At 44.7% G+C, this 20,119-nt stretch overlaps 2 protein-coding genes across 5 annotated transcripts; both read right to left on the bottom strand.

The window, feature by feature from the left end:
- Positions 1–4,746: 4,746 nt before the first annotated feature.
- LOC309692425 (neuroepithelial cell-transforming gene 1 protein-like) lies at positions 4,747–10,416 on the bottom strand. 4 transcript variants are annotated; one of them, XM_082510895.1, is made up of 11 exons: positions 10,135–10,416; positions 9,912–10,020; positions 7,690–7,827; positions 7,460–7,567; positions 7,198–7,362; positions 6,931–6,993; positions 6,534–6,707; positions 6,177–6,434; positions 5,921–6,091; positions 5,590–5,776; positions 4,747–5,503 (listed from the first exon to the last, which is right to left on the bottom strand). In XM_082510895.1, exons 3-11 carry the CDS (start codon positions 7,780–7,782, stop codon positions 5,073–5,075), a joined length of 1,650 nt encoding a protein of 549 aa, XP_082367021.1. In that variant the 5' UTR covers positions 7,783–7,827; positions 9,912–10,020; positions 10,135–10,416; the 3' UTR covers positions 4,747–5,072. The 4 variants fall into 4 exon arrangements, with proteins under 4 accessions (XP_082367021.1, XP_082367022.1, XP_082367023.1 ...); XM_082510896.1 differs by lacking the exons at positions 9,912–10,020; positions 10,135–10,416 and adding an exon at positions 9,119–9,307; XM_082510897.1 differs by lacking the exons at positions 9,912–10,020; positions 10,135–10,416 and adding an exon at positions 8,161–8,628.
- A 1,085-nt stretch (positions 10,417–11,501) lies between these two features.
- LOC309692322 (neuroepithelial cell-transforming gene 1 protein-like) lies at positions 11,502–15,756 on the bottom strand. The gene is made up of 9 exons (XM_082510675.1): positions 14,436–15,756; positions 14,206–14,313; positions 13,944–14,108; positions 13,677–13,739; positions 13,280–13,453; positions 12,923–13,180; positions 12,667–12,837; positions 12,336–12,522; positions 11,502–12,258 (listed from the first exon to the last, which is right to left on the bottom strand). The coding sequence occupies exons 1-9, from the start codon at positions 14,526–14,528 to the stop codon at positions 11,828–11,830; spliced, it is 1,650 nt and encodes a 549-aa protein (XP_082366801.1). The 5' UTR covers positions 14,529–15,756; the 3' UTR covers positions 11,502–11,827.
- Between the last annotated feature and the right edge of the window lie 4,363 nt (positions 15,757–20,119).

The following is a 20,119-nucleotide window of genomic DNA, read 5'->3' as shown; positions in this document are numbered from 1 at the left end:
GGAGGGTTAGAACACGTACAAACATGCTGGTATTGGTGGCTTGTACAAGTTGTCTTGGAACTGGTTGTGAAACCACAGGTGAAGGAGTTGAGGGTGGTGGTAGCTGAACAAATGGATGAGTGACGTTCTGGTGGGGAGTTTCACTTGAATGTCTATTCTCAGTTGCTGATGGTGATGAGGTCTCTGGCTGTTCTGCAGCGTTGTCCCAATCCTCATCCGAGCTTAACTGGATCATCCATCCATCCATCCATTCATTCGCTTCCGCTTATCCTTTTCAGGGTCGCGGGGGGTGCTGGAGCCAATCCCTGCTGTCATAGGGCGAGAGGCGGGGTACACCCTGGACAGGTCGCCAGTCTGTCGCAGGGCTAACACACAAGGACAGACAACCATTCATACTCACATTCACACCTAGTGGCAATTTGGATTATCCAATTAACCTATCCCCACAAGCTGCATGTCTTTGGACAGTGGGAGGAAGCCGGAGTACCCGGAGGGAACCCACGCAGACACGGGGAGAGCATGCAAACGCCACACAGAAAGACCCCGGCATGATGGTGGAATTGAACTCAGGACCTTCTTGCTGTGCGGCAACAGTGCTAACCACCGTGCCACCGTGCTGCCCTGGATCACTGGCCTTAAAATGAAAAAAATATTAAAAAACCCCACAAACAATTTAGTTACTGGTTAGTCCTACAAACTAAAAACATTAATGTACAGTCCGGCATCAAAAGGAGTCTAAAACTGATTTTTAAAAGTCAAAAAGTTACAAAGTGCTATTTTAAGATCATATCTAAATCTGGTGAGCAGCAATGGTCTGCTAAAGATACTGTCAGCTTGTTTTTGTTTTTCTTATAATCACCACAATAAATTGTTGCTTTTAAGGCGTTTTTAAGACACATAATAAGCTGGAATAAGCTCACAGATCAACATAGCAAAGCCCTCTCTACACCAAAGCATATTACATCTGCTAGTGTGGACACTGTACAGATTAAACATGGCAAGTTCAAAAGGAAAATAAATAAACCTCTAACGAACATTCAAAATTGCAGAAACTGTGGCGGTTCGCTTCCAGCCAAAAGGGAGCAATGTCCTGCTTTCGGACAACAGTGTCACGTCTGCAAAAAATATAATCATTACAAAAAACAATGCAGATCAGCAAAACCACATCACAGAGGCAAGCAAGTGAACCAAATTTCAGAGGATGCTGACCCAGACAGTGATGGGACATTTTGCATTGAGCACCTAACAATGGAGGGTGAGAACAATCACAACAAAGAAGGATACTGCACAGTCAAAGTTTTTGATAAGGCTCTCAAACTAAAAGTAGACACTGGGGCAAAATGTAACGTAATCTCACTAGACACTTACAGAAAGATCGGCAACAACGAAACCCTACTCAAGTCACAAAAACAGGTAAATCTTGTTGCTTTCGGAGGCACGAAGATCAAGACCACAGGCACAGTTACTCTCAAGTGTAAGCTAGCTGGACAGTTATATGACCTGCAATTCCAAGTTGTAAAACACGATGTGCAACCCATCATCGGATTAAAGGACAGCGTGCGAATGAAACTGGTTAGTTTCAGCAAGGAAGTCTACCAGGTTGACACAGATCAGGATGAGACACTGGCGCAGAAAGTGTTTCATGAATACACAGACCTGTTTAAAGATGAAGTCAGTAACTTACCTATAACTTACTCAATGAAACTCACTCCAAACGTGTCACCTGTCGTCAACCCTCCAAGACGCGTTCCTGTTCCTATGCAGAAAAGAGTTAAAGAGGAACTTCAAAGAATGCAGGCCCTGGGAGTAATTGAACCAGTGGAGGAGCCCACGGAATGGGTATCTAACATGGTCGCAACACACAAAAAGAATACAGATGATGTTCGTATCTGCATTGATCCAAGGGATCTGAACAAGGCACTAATGCGACCTCACCATCCCATGCGAACTGTGGAGGAAGTAGCTGCTCAGATGTCGGGAGCAACCATCTTCTCAGTTCTGGATGCAAAGAGCTCCTTCTGGCAAATCAAACTAGATCCTGCCTCATCTCTTCTCACTACGTTTGCAACACCTTTCGGCAGATTCAAATTCCTGAGGATGCCCTTTGGCATCAACACCGCTTCTGAAGTCTTCCAGAGAGCCATGGAACAAATATTCATGGGATATCCATGCGCAGTGATAGTGGATGACATCATAGTGGGAGGCAAAGGAATAGAGGAGCATGACAAAAATTTAAAAAAGGTCCTGGAGCGAGCCAGACAAGTAAAACTCAAACTGAATCCAAAAAAGTGCAAGTTCAGACTTAAAAAAGGAGAGCAAGGGACAGCGTATTCTGGCTGACAATAAACTCTGACATTGAGAACAAAGTCAAATCATGCAGCATTTGCAACAGTCTAAAGCCTCACCAACAAAAACAACCCCTGAAACTACATCAAATTCCTGATCTTCCCTGGTCCATCACAGCCACAGACATATTCGAATGGGACAATCGCCACTACCTCGTGCTCGTGGATTCATATTCTGGATGGTTTGAAATAGATAAACTTGAAAACCTAACATCTGCCTCAGTCATTAACAAACTCAAACACCACTTCTCAGTACATGGGATACCACAGAAACTGTACTCAGACAATGGCACCCAGTTTACCAGCCAGACCTTTTGGGAGTTTGCCACACACTGGGAGTTCATACACGTCACAAGCAGCCCTGAGTTCCCTCAGTCAAATGGACTCAGTGAAAGAGCTGTCCGGAGTGCTAAAAGACTCCTTGAAACATCAAAAAGAGATGGAACTGATTTCTATTTGAACCTGTTACATCTACGCAACACGCCACGAGACAACATTCTTGGCTCACCAGCACAGAGGCTGCTATCAAGACGAACGTGGTCAACCCTTCCCGTGTGCAAAAAACTGCTAACACCAACAGCAAAAGTGACAACCACTATCAAAACTCAACTCACAAAAAAGCGTAAAACTCAAAAACAGCACTACGACAAGTCCAGCAAGCTGCTCAGTCCATTAACACCAAACGAGGTGGTGAGACTACAAACACAGAGAGGACATGACAAGATTGGAGTTGTAAGTAGAGTGTGTGCTGAACCTCGCTCATATGTCGTTGAGTCGGGTGGAAAAGAATACAGGCGCAACAGACAACATCTTCTGCCTGTGAGCGAGCCTCAACCCGAAAAGCTCGCTACAACACAAGATGAACTGGACTCATCTCGACGAGCGGATGAAACTGAACCTAATAAAACACAAACCAACAAACATGAAACAGTTCAAGTTCAACTCGACCCACCACAACATGGCACACAACAGTCAGAACAGGTGATAACACCCACAAAATGCCAAGTACGCTCTGATGACAACTTGTACCGAACCAATTCTGGTAGAGTGTCTAAACCGAATAGTAAATACGTGGATTAAAAGCACACTTGTGCTGTATTTTCTGTTTTGAAATGTGTTTTATCTCGTGTTATGTTGTTGCATACTTGTCGCAGTTATGACAATGATTACTGTGAATTTCATTTGATATTTGAAGCCTCATTTTGTGTAATCCATAACCTGATAAGTTCTTCCATCACTGTGGTGTTGTTTGATTTGGGTTTGCCTGAAAAGTGCAAAATTAAGAAGAAGAAAAAAAAACTGAAAAGGGGGATGTAGATAACAGCAATGTTATGTTTGTCCATACTGCCTCCTGTTGCTGCCGTTACGGAGAGTTCCAGCAGGTGTCGCTGTGGTTCTCTCTAGATGTGATGTGTACTTCCGGTTACGAGTGTACGGACGTTCATGTTGGCTGCTAATAAACGCCTGGGATACAGTTACAGCGGACTGGTTATTATAAGCAAAACCTACACCCATGGAGCAAGAAACACATGTCTGTCCATCAGTGTATTTTCTGTACTGCTTAAAAGTTCCAAGATCACTTGTTATTGGTCCAGACTTATGAAGCCGTTTAAGAGGAGAGGGAACAGACATCCTCTCTTTTCTTCTGAATACTTTGCGTCTCATAGACGCGCTTGACAATTTGTTCCACAGGTTTATGAGGCCTCCGCACAATCTTTTTCAGTTTACCCAGGAAGGTTTCAAATGGGAAGCAGGAAATACTGTTGATGGGAGTTACACATGTCACACTGAGCGTTTCACTTCCTAAACGTTCTCGTCTTCGTTCTCTTCTGCCTTCAACAACTTTCATCGTCGCTCAGTCCCGTCCCTCGGGACAGTTGCATACATCATGCCGCCTCTTCAGGTGCAAGCGGCGTCCACAACTAAAGCTCCATGCAAGATCCTACACTGAAAAGTGATCCGCCTCATTCTCAGGAATCAGCTTTTTAAGAAACCAACGTGGCCCAGTTCAAAATTTTGTCTTAAACAAAACTCATCATCTCGTCTGCGATATGAGTTCATCACGGTTTTTTGCTGACATATCATCTGTTCTGGAATGAAATTAATGCCTCTGTAGTAAATAAAATAAAATAATGTCTGGCTTCTAGCATCTGTTATTTAAGGAATGTATAAAAATAAGACATCTTCTGCTCAGTCTAAAAACCCAACTATGACAGAAATCTGTTTGTGTGGTACACCTCACCTTTTTGGGGGTCGGCTTTTTGTCTTTCACTTTGACATCGGCAAATGTTCAAAAACCTGCCCTAACAGCTAAAACTCTGCTGCTTTACAATACCTAAAACAATACTAGGATAGATCTGAAAATATAAAGTGTATTATCCCCCAAAGAAAGGTCTAAAAGAATGTTTAAATATGAACTTTATAGTAAACAGGATCTGATGCACCAACTCTTTCTTCAAGAACTCAGCAAACTGGCCACACCGAGTGTGAACCGTGGGTTTACTTCTTGTCATGCTTCCCTTTTAGAGCTGAACCACGTGCACCCCCCTCCAGAATACTGTGTCTCTATGGGATGCACTTGGATGGAGGAGTAAGGTAAATAGCTGCCAAGGAGGACAGTAACAGAACACTGCTGTAATAACACGCAGACACTCATAAATGTGCTGTGCTGTTTTATGTACAGGAAAAACAAAGAGGTCCATCCACGTTCTCTACCAACGCTCCACCTCACACCATCGTCTCTTTTCTCTTCCCTAAAGAACACAGAGCCTTCTTGTCCTTTTTGGTTTTATGTGTCGTGGGTGAGGATGACGTCGATGACACGGACGTCGTGGACGATGGCGGGGAGCGAGGCGAAGGGGACGCAGTGGTGGGGCTGTTGCACAGTGAGGCGGGGGCCGACTGAGAGCCTGGCTGCGGGTAGTTCTCGTCTGCTTCCTCCATGTGGATGATGGCAGAAACGGAGGAAGGGCGGCGCTTGGAACGGACGCTGCCTGTAGACGGGCTGGGGCTGGAGGGCTCGCTCAGAGGCCGGTGGACGGCAATGGCACTACGGAGGCAGTTGAGCCACTGCTGCTTGTGGAAGACGTCGTTGACCTGCAGAGTGTGTGACTGTGCCTGGCTCGGGTCTTGGGAACGTACCCGGAAAATGTTCTTGGCTGCAGAGAAAGCAGAGAGCGTCATTAGGAACGGGGGCAAAGTGCTGCTCAGGCTACTAGCGGACACTTTCTGGGACGAGCCTTACCTTTGTCTGCATTGCTGAAGGCTCCTCTGAAAAAGCCGCCCATTCTGACATCGCCATCTTGCAGGTCCTCCAGCACCAGATCCTGCACTGCGATTGGCTGCCGGTACACCTGGAAGCACTGGCGCTCGTTCCTGGTGACGGGGCGGGTCAGGATCAGCAGGTCGGTGAACAGGAACACGTGCAGCTTCTGAAAGAATTTCCAGGAAAAACAGAAACTTTCAAACCAGAGCATCATCTGAGCACATAGCCCGCCTCATGTGGGACGGCAGCCTCGTGTTAACATGCAAAGAGAAGCACCGAAGGACGACTTGGAAGTGTGCGCTGTGCTCACCGTGCCGCTCTTGTTGCGCAGCTCCCCGTGACACAGAAGACTCTTGCACCGTTCGATGCGAGCGTCCCTCTGCCTGTCGTCCAGATACTCCAGCTTGTCGATGTAGTACTGGCACTCGGACTCCCCTTTCTTCTTGTTGATGTCAGACAAAACTCCCTGGATGACAGTGATCTGAACACACAAGCAGCCTAATTATTACATGGGAGAGGCACTATGATGGATCAGTGTGTTGAACCAGTTTGTCTCCTGGACTTACAGCTTCCTGCAGGCTGGCAGCATCGGGGTGTTCTGCTGGAGTGTGTCTCAGGATTTCCTTGAGCAGTAGGGGGTACTTGACCAGGCGGGATCTGGGAATGTCCAGGAAGCTCCACAGGTCCAGTTTCCGACTAAAAGGTGACTCGAGGCACCGCTGCAGGAAGTCCTGCACACGTGGGTCTTGCTTTTTCTGGTCCAGCAGCGCCTTGGCTGCCAGCTGGTTACTGCAGTAGTCTTTGTAGGCATTGAGCCTGGGCAGCTGCAAAGGAAGGAGGGACTCTTTATCTAACTGCTAATTCAAAATACGGTTTTACTAGCGTAAAAGCTTTTGATGGCTCAAAAAGTCAAAGACACTTACCCAGCTAATAACAATTTGCCCAATCTGGCCCACGGTCCTGTCTGGCCCCGTGGCTTTGGAGAGCTGCGCCAGAAGGTCCTCGTGCAGTGGGATGTAGGCATCCAAGTTGCCGAAAATGTGAGTAAGCTCCTCCTCCGACATGATGGACAGCTTCAGCATCGGGTCGTGGTACGCCTGTGGATGGAGCAAAGTGATCAGTAATATCTGGGCAGAGCTTTGGGAGCGGCTACTAAAAATATCTTGGTCAACAGTTTTAGGGGTACAAAAAAAAAGACAGAGGAACAATCCCTGTCTTTTTATAGCTCCTGGCTGCGCTGCATTCAAAGCCTGCCAGACTGATTTAATCTGTTTGCTTTATATGTACTCCCGCTGCTTCAGAGCTTTTAAAATGACAAACCTTGCATGCAAGCTGCAGGTCCTCAATCAGATGCTGTTCTCCACGAAACAGCTCAAATATGGCCTGAGGAATGGGAGAAGGCACAGACAGATGTTTTTTTAGTAAACATGTAAATCAGGTTGTCATTACATCGTAGCCTAAACCATAGTGAGCTTAGCCAAGATGGCTGAATGGCTTCTAGTCCAATTTAAACCATTTGACACAAAGACATGTGAACTAGTCTAGCAAGCATGTAGAATTCATCCCTGCCTGGACTCCTGGACTCACCTCTTGCCGCTTGATCTCTTTGGTGGAGAAAGTTCCTTTCTGGTGGATGTCTAATGTCTCGGACCATAAGGTGCTGTTCCTCCTTTTAGGTGGTGTGGGGGCCGCTGCCTTGCTGCAAGGCTTCTGGGGCATGCCTGGCAACTTGCCATCGCCCCAGAAAGAGGCCTTCAGAAAGAAAGAACACCACATGTCAGACATGTTGAAAGGGATGTCCCTGTCCCCCCAATGCGCTGTGTTTCCATTGGATGCCGTGAGCGCTTACCTTGATGGTTTGGGCGAAGCGCCGGAAGACCCCATTCTTTACCGGAGAAATGAGGTTGGCTAGCGACGTCACCCTGCCGAGAGAACGGACGTGCTTGTTGCTGGGTTCCTGCAGAAGGAGGCAAAAACAGAAGGGGAGGTTAGTCGTGCAGTTATTCTATCATAACACTATGACTTCATTTCCAGCAGCTCTGGTCAAACATTTACAGAGTAAAGTTTCAGCCATCTCACCTCTAACTCCTTGTTGGACTGGTTCTGGCAGTCTGTCACTTGCAGAGTCCGTTTGATAGGCACCAAGCTACCCACTTCATCGTAAGCCACCATATCTTTCAGTAGAAACACAGTATCCTTTTAATCCTCACGAGTTGGCTTCAAGTAATCCACACCAGAGAGAAAAAAGGTGGCAGAAAATCAAGAGTTATAAGCACGTAAAAAGACGGAACAGATACACCTTCCCCCTGTTTGGCTTTTTCTGGCATGGGGCTCCCTCATCACTCTGCCTCACACTGACAAACCATTTGTTACATTCTTCTACATTTAGTTCAGATTTCTGATTTTACTTTTAAATCCAAAGTTAACTGAATAGTAGAAAATATGTCCAAGAGAGACACGATCTGTGCAGCAGGGCTCATTAATTACACTGTTCTGCACATACATTAGCTGAATAACTGATGGATACTCTGAGGCATTGTTTCTTTTTACCAAATTCATCAGGATAAGGGCCAGAGGCAGGAAACAGGTTGATTTTTTCATCTTGTCCCATCAGTCTTGAGCTCCTTACCTTCAGTCGTCTACAGGACAGAGGCTCTTATCATGTGAAGACAGTTTGGTGAAGGGCTGAAAGACTAAAACAGTAACTTACTATGATAAAGATTTATGATTCTACTGCACAGAGAGAGAATGACAGTAAAAAGATAAAACATTGGTATCCATGTTATTTTAAATATCAACCATTGCTCCTAACTGACAGAAACCATGACAACCAACACAGTTCTCAGTGCTAATGGAAACATTAACCCTTTAAGACTTACCATAGAACCAAGTCTGCCAGAGCTTATATTCTATTTTTACATGCTGTGGAGCCATTTTTGGGAGCATTTCAAGTTGCTATACATCAAAACAACCATTATAGCCCAGATTTTAATAATATGTCTGCATTAAGTGAATAATAATTACATAAATTGCAAAAAAGTGCAATAAACTCCCAAAAATTTGAAAATCGTTTTTGCTTTTTTAACATATATTTCTAGTTAGAGAAATTTAAGAGGCTTATCCCTCAAAACTGTAAATACAAAAAAGTTGCACAAAATAGTTTCCCACCACAGGAAATTTATTTTGAGTGTCTTCATAGTTTTATTTTTGAAATACACCAATTTTTATATACTGCAGGAAAAACGAAAATAAATACTATACTGAAAGTTTGCAAAAAAGCAGCATATGCATCAAAATAAACTATTTCCAGCAGTGCAGTATGAGTCCTAAGCATCCCAGAAACGACACCGAAAGTCATAAAGTCAAAGATAACTTTTAAAAACACCAGTATAAGCTCATGAGGCCCTGATGGTAAAAAAAAACAAAAACTACATTTCCGCGAAAATGACATCACTTCTTTTATTTTATCTATTTTATTTTCAAAAACAGCAACTTTTGTGGAGCTCACCTTCCACTACTTCATTGCACTGAGGAGAGACTGTAGCATTCGACTGTGGATCCTCTGAGTCTCCTTAATGTCTTCCAGGAGGGTTAGAACACGTACAAACATGCTGGTATTGGTGGCTTGTACAAGTTGTCTTGGAACTGGTTGTGAAACCACAGGTGAAGGAGTTGAGGGTGGTGGTGCTGGAGCCAATCCCAGCTGTCATAGGGCGAGAGGCGGGGTACACCCTGGACAGGTCGCCAGTCTGTCGCAGGGCTAACACACAAGGACAGACAACCATTCATACTCACATTCACACCTAGTGGCAATTTGGATTATCCAATTAACCTATCCCCACAAGCTGCATGTCTTTGGACAGTGGGAGGAAGCCGGAGTACCCGGAGGGAACCCACGCAGACACGGGGAGAACATGCAAACTCCACACAGAAAGACCCCGGCATGATGGTGGAATTGAACTCAGGACCTTCTTGCTGTGCGGCAACAGTGCTAACCACCGTGCCACCGTGCTGCCCTGGATCACTGGCCTTAAAATGAAAAAAAATATTAAAAAACCCCACAAACAATTTAGTTACTGGTTAGTCCTACAAACTAAAAACATTAATGTACAGTCCGGCATCAAAAGGAGTCTAAAACTGATTTTTAAAAGTCAAAAAGTTACAAAGTGCTATTTTAAGATCATATCTAAATCTGGTGAGCAGCAATGGTCTGCTAAAGATACTGTCAGCTTGTTTTTGTTTTTCCTATAATCACCACAATAAATTGTTGCTTTTAAGGCGTTTTTAAGACACATAATTACCTCCTTTTCCGCTTCCCTTTTCCCAATCTGCTTCCAGAATCTGACTCAGTCTGCAGATCAGAGGTTGCTTCAGACCTCCGCAGTTTCACCCTGGGATTTTCATAGTTTTCTGTAAATTTTTGACATACATCAACAAAATGTTGTTAGTGAAATTACAGGGAAATTTTTTGTTCTGTCTTTAATGACAGAATATTTGGTAGCAATAAACAAAAATGCTTCTTACCAGCTTTCCCCAAGATGCGAACTCTGTACTGTGACCAGTTTGCATCTGGAGTAACTCCATCCTTATTGATATTGACTCTCCCTGGTGGCCAGAAACAAGAATCTTCCGCTGGTCCTGTAAACCACTTGCAAGGAATTATGGATGCACCTCCACCATCCAGAAAATCAACAACTGCAAATGGTAGCATGCTGGTGAGAAAGCAAAAAGAAGCCAACTAGTACAGCAGTGGCAATGCCACATATCCAGACTTCAGTGGCAAAAGCACCATTTTCTGTTTTAATTCATCAAGTAATACAAGATTCATTTGTTTAGACAGATTTGAAACAAAGTAAATTCCAAGGCATGTTGAGTCCAATGGATAGCTGAAAAAGGCATTACAGTTTTCAAAGACCTGACACAGTGCTTTGACAACTTGGCAATCCTGTAAAATGTTTGCCACAATAAGAATTGTTCCCCCTACATTGAAACAGTTATCTCCCATGGAGCAAGAAACACATGTCTGTCCATCAGTGTATTTTCTGTACTGCTTAAAAGTTCCAAGATCACTTGTTATTGGTCCAGACTTATGAAGCCGTTTAAGAGGAGAGGGAACAGACATCCTCTCTTTTCTTCTGAATACTTTGCGTCTCATAGACGCGCTTGACAATTTGTTCCACAGGTTTATGAGGCCTCCGCACAATCTTTTTCAGTTTACCCAGAAAGGTTTCAAATGGGAAGCAGGAAATACTGTTGATGGGAGTTACACATGTCACACTGAGCGTTTCACTTCCTAAACGTTTTCGTCTTCGTTCTCTTCTGCCTTCAACAACTTTCATCGTCGCTCAGTCCCGTCCCTCGGGACAGTTGCATACATCATGCCGCCTCTTCAGGTGCAAGCGGCGTCCACAACTAAAGCTCCATGCAAGGTCCTACACTGAAAAGTGATCCGCCTCATTCTCAGGAATCAGCTTTTTAAGAAACCAACGTGGCTCAGTTCAAAATTTTGTCTTAAACAAAACTCATCATCTCGTCTGCGATATGAGTTCATCACGGTTTTTTGCTGACATATCATCTGTTCTGGAATGAAATTAATGCCTCTGTAGTAAATAAAATAAAATAATATCTGGCTTCTAGCATCTGTTATTTAAGGAATGTATAAAAATAAGACATCTTCTGCTCAGTCTAAAAACCCAACTATGACAGAAATCTGTTTGTGTGGTACACCTCACCTTTTTAGGGGTCGGCTTTTTGTCTTTCACCTTGACATCGGCAAATGTTCAAAAACCTGCCCTAACAGCTAAAACTCTGCTGCTTTACAATACCTAAAACAATACTAGGATAGATCTGAAAATATAAAGTGTATTATCCCCCAAAGAAAGGTCTAAAAGAATGTTTAAATATGAACTTTATAGTAAACAGGATCTGATGCACCAACTCTTTCTTCAAGAACTCAGCAAACTGGCCACACCGAGTGTGAACCGTGGGTTTACTTCTTGTCATGCTTCCCTTTTAGAGCTGAACCACGTGCACCCCCCTCCAGAATACTGTGTCTCTATGGGATGCACTTGGATGGAGGAGTAAGGTAAATAGCTGCCAAGGAGGACAGTAACAGAACACTGCTGTAATAACACGCAGACACTCATAAATGTGCTGTGCTGTTTTATGTACAGGAAAAACAAAGAGGTCCATCCACGTTCTCTACCAACGCTCCACCTCACACCATCGTCTCTTTTCTCTTCCCTAAAGAACACAGAGCCTTCTTGTCCTTTTTGGTTTTATGTGTCGTGGGTGAGGATGACGTCGATGACACGGACGTCGTGGACGATGGCGGGGAGCGAGGCGAAGGGGACGCAGTGGTGGGGCTGTTGCACAGTGAGGCGGGGGCCGACTGAGAGCCTGGCTGCGGGTAGTTCTCGTCTGCTTCCTCCATGTGGATGATGGCAGAAACGGAGGAAGGGCGGCGCTTGGAACGGACGCTGCCTGTAGGCGGGCTGGGGCTGGAGGGCTCGCTCAGAGGCCGGTGGACGGCAATGGCACTACGGAGGCAGTTGAGCCACTGCTGCTTGTGGAAGACGTCGTTGACCTGCAGAGTGTGTGACTGTGCCTGGCTCGGGTCTTGGGAACGTACCCGGAAAATGTTCTTGGCTGCAGAGAAAGCAGAGAGCGTCATTAGGAACGGGGGCAAAGTGCTGCTCAGGCTACTAGCGGACACTTTCTGGGACGAGCCTTACCTTTGCTGAAGGCTCCTCTGAAAAAGCCGCCCATTCTGACATCGCCATCTTGCAGGTCCTCCAGCACCAGATCCTGCACTGCGATTGGCTGCCGGTACACCTGGAAGCACTGGCGCTCGTTCCTGGTGACGGGGCGGGTCAGGATCAGCAGGTCGGTGAACAGGAACACGTGCAGCTTCTGAAAGAATTTCCAGGAAAAACAGAAACTTTCAAACCAGAGCATCATCTGAGCACATAGCCCGCCTCATGTGGGACGGCAGCCTCGTGTTAACATGCAAAGAGAAGCACCGAAGGACAACTTGGAAGTGTGCGCTGTGCTCACCGTGCCGCTCTTGTTGCGCAGCTCCCCGTGACACAGAAGACTCTTGCACCGTTCGATGCGAGCGTCCCTCTGCCTGTCGTCCAGATACTCCAGCTTGTCGATGTAGTACTGGCACTCGGACTCCCCTTTCTTCTTGTTGATGTCAGACAAAACTCCCTGGATGACAGTGATCTGAACACACAAGCAGCCTAATTATTACATGGGAGAGGCACTATGATGGATCAGTGTGTTGAACCAGTTTGTCTCCTGGACTTACAGCTTCCTGCAGGCTGGCAGCATCGGGGTGTTCTGCTGGAGTGTGTCTCAGGATTTCCTTGAGCAGTAGGGGGTACTTGACCAGGCGGGATCTGGGAATGTCCAGGAAGCTCCACAGGTCCAGTTTCCGACTAAAAGGTGACTCGAGGCACCGCTGCAGGAAGTCCTGCACACGTGGGTCTTGCTTTTTCTGGTCCAGCAGCGCCTTGGCTGCCAGCTGGTTACTGCAGTAGTCTTTGTAGGCATTGAGCCTGGGCAGCTGCAAAGGAAGGAGGGACTCTTTATCTAACTGCTAATTCAAAATACGGTTTTACTAGCGTAAAAGTTTTTGATGGCTCAAAAAGTCAAAGACACTTACCCAGCTAATAACAATTTGCCCAATCTGGCCCACGGTCCTGTCTGGCCCCGTGGCTTTGGAGAGCTGCGCCAGAAGGTCCTCGTGCAGTGGGATGTAGGCATCCAAGTTGCCGAAAATGTGAGTAAGCTCCTCCTCCGACATGATGGACAGCTTCAGCATCGGGTCGTGGTACGCCTGTGGATGGAGCAAAGTGATCAGTAATATCTGGGCAGAGCTTTGGGAGCGGCTACTAAAAATATCTTGGTCAACAGTTTTAGGGGTACAAAAAAAAAGACAGAGGAACAATCCCTGTCTTTTTATAGCTCCTGGCTGTGCTACATTCAAAGCCTGCCAGACTGATTTAATCTGTTTGCTTTATATGTACTCCCGCTGCCTCAGAGCTTTTAAAATGACAAACCTTGCATGCAAGCTGCAGGTCCTCAATCAGATGCTGTTCTCCACGAAACAGCTCAAATATGGCCTGAGGAATGGGAGAAGGCACAGACAGATGTTTTTTTGGTAAACATGTAAATCAGGTTGTCATTACATCGTAGCCTAAACCATAGTGAGCTTAGCCAAGATGGCTGAATGGCTTCTAGTCCAATTTAAACCATTTGACACAAAGACATGTGAACTAGTCTAGCAAGCATGTAGAATTCATCCCTGCCTGGACTCCTGGACTCACCTCTTGCCGCTTGATCTCTTTGGTGGAGAAAGTTCCTTTCTGGTGGATGTCTAATGTCTCGGACCATAAGGTGCTGTTCCTCCTTTTAGGTGGTGTGGGGGCCGCTGCCTTGCTGCAAGGCTTCTGGGGCATGCCTGGCAACTTGCCATCGCCCCAGAAAGAGGCCTTCAGAAAGAAAGAACACCACATGTCAGACATGTTGAAAGGGATGTCCCTGTCCCCCCAATGCGCTGTGTTTCCATTGGATGCCGTGAGCGCTTACCTTGATGGTTTGGGCGAAGCGCCGGAAGACCCCATTCTTTACCGGAGAAATGAGGTTGGCTAGCGACGTCACCCTGCCGAGAGAACGGACGTGCTTGTTGCTGGGTTCCTGCAGAAGGAGGCAAAAACAGAAGGGGAGGTTAGTCGTGCAGTTATTCTATCATAACACTATGACTTCATTTCCAGCAGCTCTGGTCAAACATTTACAGAGTAAAGTTTCAGCCATCTCACCTCTAACTCCTTGTTGGACTGGTTCTGGCAGTCTGTCACTTGCAGAGTCCGTTTGATAGGCACCAAGCTACCCACTTCATCGTAAGCCACCATATCTTTCAGTAGAAACACAGTATCCTTTTAATCCTCACGAGTTGGCTTCAAGTAATCCACACCAGAGAGAAAAAAGGTGGCAGAAAATCAAGAGTTATAAGCACGTAAAAAGACGGAACAGATACACCTTCCCCCTGTTTGGCTTTTTCTGGCATGGGGCTCCCTCATCACTCTGCCTCACACTGACAAACCATTTGTTACATTCTTCTACATTTAGTTCAGATTTCTGATTTTACTTTTAAATCCAAAGTTAACTGAATAGTAGAAAATATGTCCAAGAGAGACACGATCTGTGCAGCAGGGCTCATTAATTACACTGTTCTGCACATACATTAGCTGAATAACTGATGGATACTCTGAGGCATTGTTTCTTTTTACCAAATTCATCAGGATAAGGGCCAGAGGCAGGAAACAGGTTGATTTTTTCATCTTGTCCCATCAGTCTTGAGCTCCTTACCTTCAGTCGTCTACAGGACAGAGGCTCTTATCATGTGAAGACAGTTTGGTGAAGGGCTGAAAGACTAAAACAGTAACTTACTATGATAAAGATTTATGATTCTACTGCACAGCGAGAGAATGACAGTAAAAAGATAAAACATTGGTATCCATGTTATTTTAAATATCAACCATTGCTCCTAACTGACAGAAACCATGACAACCAACACAGTTCTCAGTGCTAATGGAAACATTAACCCTTTAAGACTTACCTTAGAACCAAGTCCGCCAGAGCTTATATTCTATTTTTACATGCTGTGGAGCCATTTTTGGGAGCATTTCAAGTTGCTATACATCAATACAACCATTATAGCCCAGATTTTAATAATATGTCTGCATTAAGTGCATAGTAATTACATAAATTGCAAAAAAGTGCAATAAACTCCCAAAAATTTGAAAATCGTTTTTGCTTTTTTAACATATATTTCTAGTTAGAGAAATTTAAGAGGCTTATCCCTCAAAACTGTAAATACAAAAAAGTTGCACAAAATAGTTTCCCACCACAGGAAATTTATTTTGAGTGTCTTCATAGTTTTATTTTTGAAATACACCAATTTTTATATACTGCAGGAAAAACGAAAATAAATACTATACTGAAAGTTTGCAAAAAAGCAGCATATGCATCAAAATAAACTATTTCCAGCAGTGCAATATGAGTCCTAAGCATCCCAGAAACGACACCGAAAGTCATAAAGTCAAAGATAACTTTTAAAAACACCAGTATAAGCTCATGAGGCCCTGATGGTAAAAAAAAAAAAAAAAAACTACATTTCCGCGAAAATGACATCACTTCTTTTATTTTATCTATTTTATTATCAAAAACAGCAACTTTTGTGGAGCTCACCTTCCACTACTTCATTGCACTGAGGAGAGACTGTAGCATTCGACTGTGGATCCTCTGAGTCTCCTTAATGTCTTCCAGGAGGGTTAGAACACGTACAAACATGCTGGTATTGGTGGCTTGTACAAGTTGTCTTGGAACTGGTTGTGAAACCACAGGTGAAGGAGTTGAGGGTGGTGGTAGCTGAACAAATGGATGAGTGACGTTCTGGTGGGGAGTTTCACTTGAATGTCTATTCTCAGTTGCTGATGGTGATGAGGTCTCTGGCTGTTCTGCAGCGTTGTCCCAATCCTCATCCGAGCTTAACTGGATCATCCATCCATCCATCCATTCATTCGCTTCCGCTTATCCTTTTCAGGGTCGCGGGGGGTGCTGGAGCCAATCCCTGCTGTCATAGGGCGAGAGGCGGGGTACACCCTGGACAGGTCGCCAGTCTGTCGCAGGGCTAACACACAAGGACAGACAACCATTCATACTCACATTCACACCTAGTGGCAATTTGGATTATCCAATTAACCTATCCCCACAAGCTGCATGTCTTTGGACAGTGGGAGGAAGCCGGAGTACCCGGAGGGAACCCACGCAGACACGGGGAGAGCATGCAAACGCCACACAGAAAGACCCCGGCATGATGGTGGAATTGAACTCAGGACCTTCTTGCTGTGCGGCAACAGTGCTAACCACCGTGCCACCGTGCTGCCCTGGATCACTGGCCTTAAAATGAAAAAAATATTAAAAAACCCCACAAACAATTTAGTTACTGGTTAGTCCTACAAACTAAAAACATTAATGTACAGTCCGGCATCAAAAGGAGTCTAAAACTGATTTTTAAAAGTCAAAAAGTTACAAAGTGCTATTTTAAGATCATATCTAAATCTGGTGAGCAGCAATGGTCTGCTAAAGATACTGTCAGCTTGTTTTTGTTTTTCTTATAATCACCACAATAAATTGTTGCTTTTAAGGCGTTTTTAAGACACATAATAAGCTGGAATAAGCTCACAGATCAACATAGCAAAGCCCTCTCTACACCAAAGCATATTACATCTGCTAGTGTGGACACTGTACAGATTAAACATGGCAAGTTCAAAAGGAAAATAAATAAACCTCTAACGAACATTCAAAATTGCAGAAACTGTGGCGGTTCGCTTCCAGCCAAAAGGGAGCAATGTCCTGCTTTCGGACAACAGTGTCACGTCTGCAAAAAATATAATCATTACAAAAAACAATGCAGATCAGCAAAACCACATCACAGAGGCAAGCAAGTGAACCAAATTTCAGAGGATGCTGACCCAGACAGTGATGGGACATTTTGCATTGAGCACCTAACAATGGAGGGTGAGAACAATCACAACAAAGAAGGATACTGCACAGTCAAAGTTTTTGATAAGGCTCTCAAACTAAAAGTAGACACTGGGGCAAAATGTAACGTAATCTCACTAGACACTTACAGAAAGATCGGCAACAACGAAACCCTACTCAAGTCACAAAAACAGGTAAATCTTGTTGCTTTCGGAGGCACGAAGATCAAGACCACAGGCACAGTTACTCTCAAGTGTAAGCTAGCTGGACAGTTATATGACCTGCAATTCCAAGTTGTAAAACACGATGTGCAACCCATCATCGGATTAAAGGACAGCGTGCGAATGAAACTGGTTAGTTTCAGCAAGGAAGTCTACCAGGTTGACACAGATCAGGATGAGACACTGGCGCAGAAAGTGTTTCATGAATACACAGACCTGTTTAAAGATGAAGTCAGTAACTTACCTATAACTTACTCAATGAAACTCACTCCAAACGTGTCACCTGTCGTCAACCCTCCAAGACGCGTTCCTGTTCCTATGCAGAAAAGAGTTAAAGAGGAACTTCAAAGAATGCAGGCCCTGGGAGTAATTGAACCAGTGGAGGAGCCCACGGAATGGGTATCTAACATGGTCGCAACACACAAAAAGAATACAGATGATGTTCGTATCTGCATTGATCCAAGGGATCTGAACAAGGCACTAATGCGACCTCACCATCCCATGCGAACTGTGGAGGAAGTAGCTGCTCAGATGTCGGGAGCAACCATCTTCTCAGTTCTGGATGCAAAGAGCTCCTTCTGGCAAATCAAACTAGATCCTGCCTCATCTCTTCTCACTACGTTTGCAACACCTTTCGGCAGATTCAAATTCCTGAGGATGCCCTTTGGCATCAACACCGCTTCTGAAGTCTTCCAGAGAGCCATGGAACAAATATTCATGGGATATCCATGCGCAGTGATAGTGGATGACATCATAGTGGGAGGCAAAGGAATAGAGGAGCATGACAAAAATTTAAAAAAGGTCCTGGAGCGAGCCAGACAAGTAAAACTCAAACTGAATCCAAAAAAGTGCAAGTTCAGACTTAAAAAAGGAGAGCAAGGGACAGCGTATTCTGGCTGACAATAAACTCTGACATTGAGAACAAAGTCAAATCATGCAGCATTTGCAACAGTCTAAAGCCTCACCAACAAAAACAACCCCTGAAACTACATCAAATTCCTGATCTTCCCTGGTCCATCACAGCCACAGACATATTCGAATGGGACAATCGCCACTACCTCGTGCTCGTGGATTCATATTCTGGATGGTTTGAAATAGATAAACTTGAAAACCTAACATCTGCCTCAGTCATTAACAAACTCAAACACCACTTCTCAGTACATGGGATACCACAGAAACTGTACTCAGACAATGGCACCCAGTTTACCAGCCAGACCTTTTGGGAGTTTGCCACACACTGGGAGTTCATACACGTCACAAGCAGCCCTGAGTTCCCTCAGTCAAATGGACTCAGTGAAAGAGCTGTCCGGAGTGCTAAAAGACTCCTTGAAACATCAAAAAGAGATGGAACTGATTTCTATTTGAACCTGTTACATCTACGCAACACGCCACGAGACAACATTCTTGGCTCACCAGCACAGAGGCTGCTATCAAGACGAACGTGGTCAACCCTTCCCGTGTGCAAAAAACTGCTAACACCAACAGCAAAAGTGACAACCACTATCAAAACTCAACTCACAAAAAAGCGTAAAACTCAAAAACAGCACTACGACAAGTCCAGCAAGCTGCTCAGTCCATTAACACCAAACGAGGTGGTGAGACTACAAACACAGAGAGGACATGACAAGATTGGAGTTGTAAGTAGAGTGTGTGCTGAACCTCGCTCATATGTCGTTGAGTCGGGTGGAAAAGAATACAGGCGCAACAGACAACATCTTCTGCCTGTGAGCGAGCCTCAACCCGAAAAGCTCGCTACAACACAAGATGAACTGGACTCATCTCGACGAGCGGATGAAACTGAACCTAATAAAACACAAACCAACAAACATGAAACAGTTCAAGTTCAACTCGACCCACCACAACATGGCACACAACAGTCAGAACAGGTGATAACACCCACAAAATGCCAAGTACGCTCTGATGACAACTTGTACCGAACCAATTCTGGTAGAGTGTCTAAACCGAATAGTAAATACGTGGATTAAAAGCACACTTGTGCTGTATTTTCTGTTTTGAAATGTGTTTTATCTCGTGTTATGTTGTTGCATACTTGTCGCAGTTATGACAATGATTACTGTGAATTTCATTTGATATTTGAAGCCTCATTTTGTGTAATCCATAACCTGATAAGTTCTTCCATCACTGTGGTGTTGTTTGATTTGGGTTTGCCTGAAAAGTGCAAAATTAAGAAGAAGAAAAAAAAACTGAAAAGGGGGATGTAGATAACAGCAATGTTATGTTTGTCCATACTGCCTCCTGTTGCTGCCGTTACGGAGAGTTCCAGCAGGTGTCGCTGTGGTTCTCTCTAGATGTGATGTGTACTTCCGGTTACGAGTGTACGGACGTTCATGTTGGCTGCTAATAAACGCCTGGGATACAGTTACAGCGGACTGGTTATTATAAGCAAAACCTACACCCATGGAGCAAGAAACACATGTCTGTCCATCAGTGTATTTTCTGTACTGCTTAAAAGTTCCAAGATCACTTGTTATTGGTCCAGACTTATGAAGCCGTTTAAGAGGAGAGGGAACAGACATCCTCTCTTTTCTTCTGAATACTTTGCGTCTCATAGACGCGCTTGACAATTTGTTCCACAGGTTTATGAGGCCTCCGCACAATCTTTTTCAGTTTACCCAGGAAGGTTTCAAATGGGAAGCAGGAAATACTGTTGATGGGAGTTACACATGTCACACTGAGCGTTTCACTTCCTAAACGTTCTCGTCTTCGTTCTCTTC

The sequence above is a fragment of the Aulonocara stuartgranti genome, assembly GCF_965226115.1.
Source record: "Aulonocara stuartgranti genome assembly, chromosome: 17".
Taxonomy (NCBI): Eukaryota; Metazoa; Chordata; class Actinopteri; order Cichliformes; family Cichlidae; genus Aulonocara; species Aulonocara stuartgranti.
Note: the sequence above shows the minus strand (reverse complement) of the source record. Positions and strands in the feature narration are given on the sequence as shown.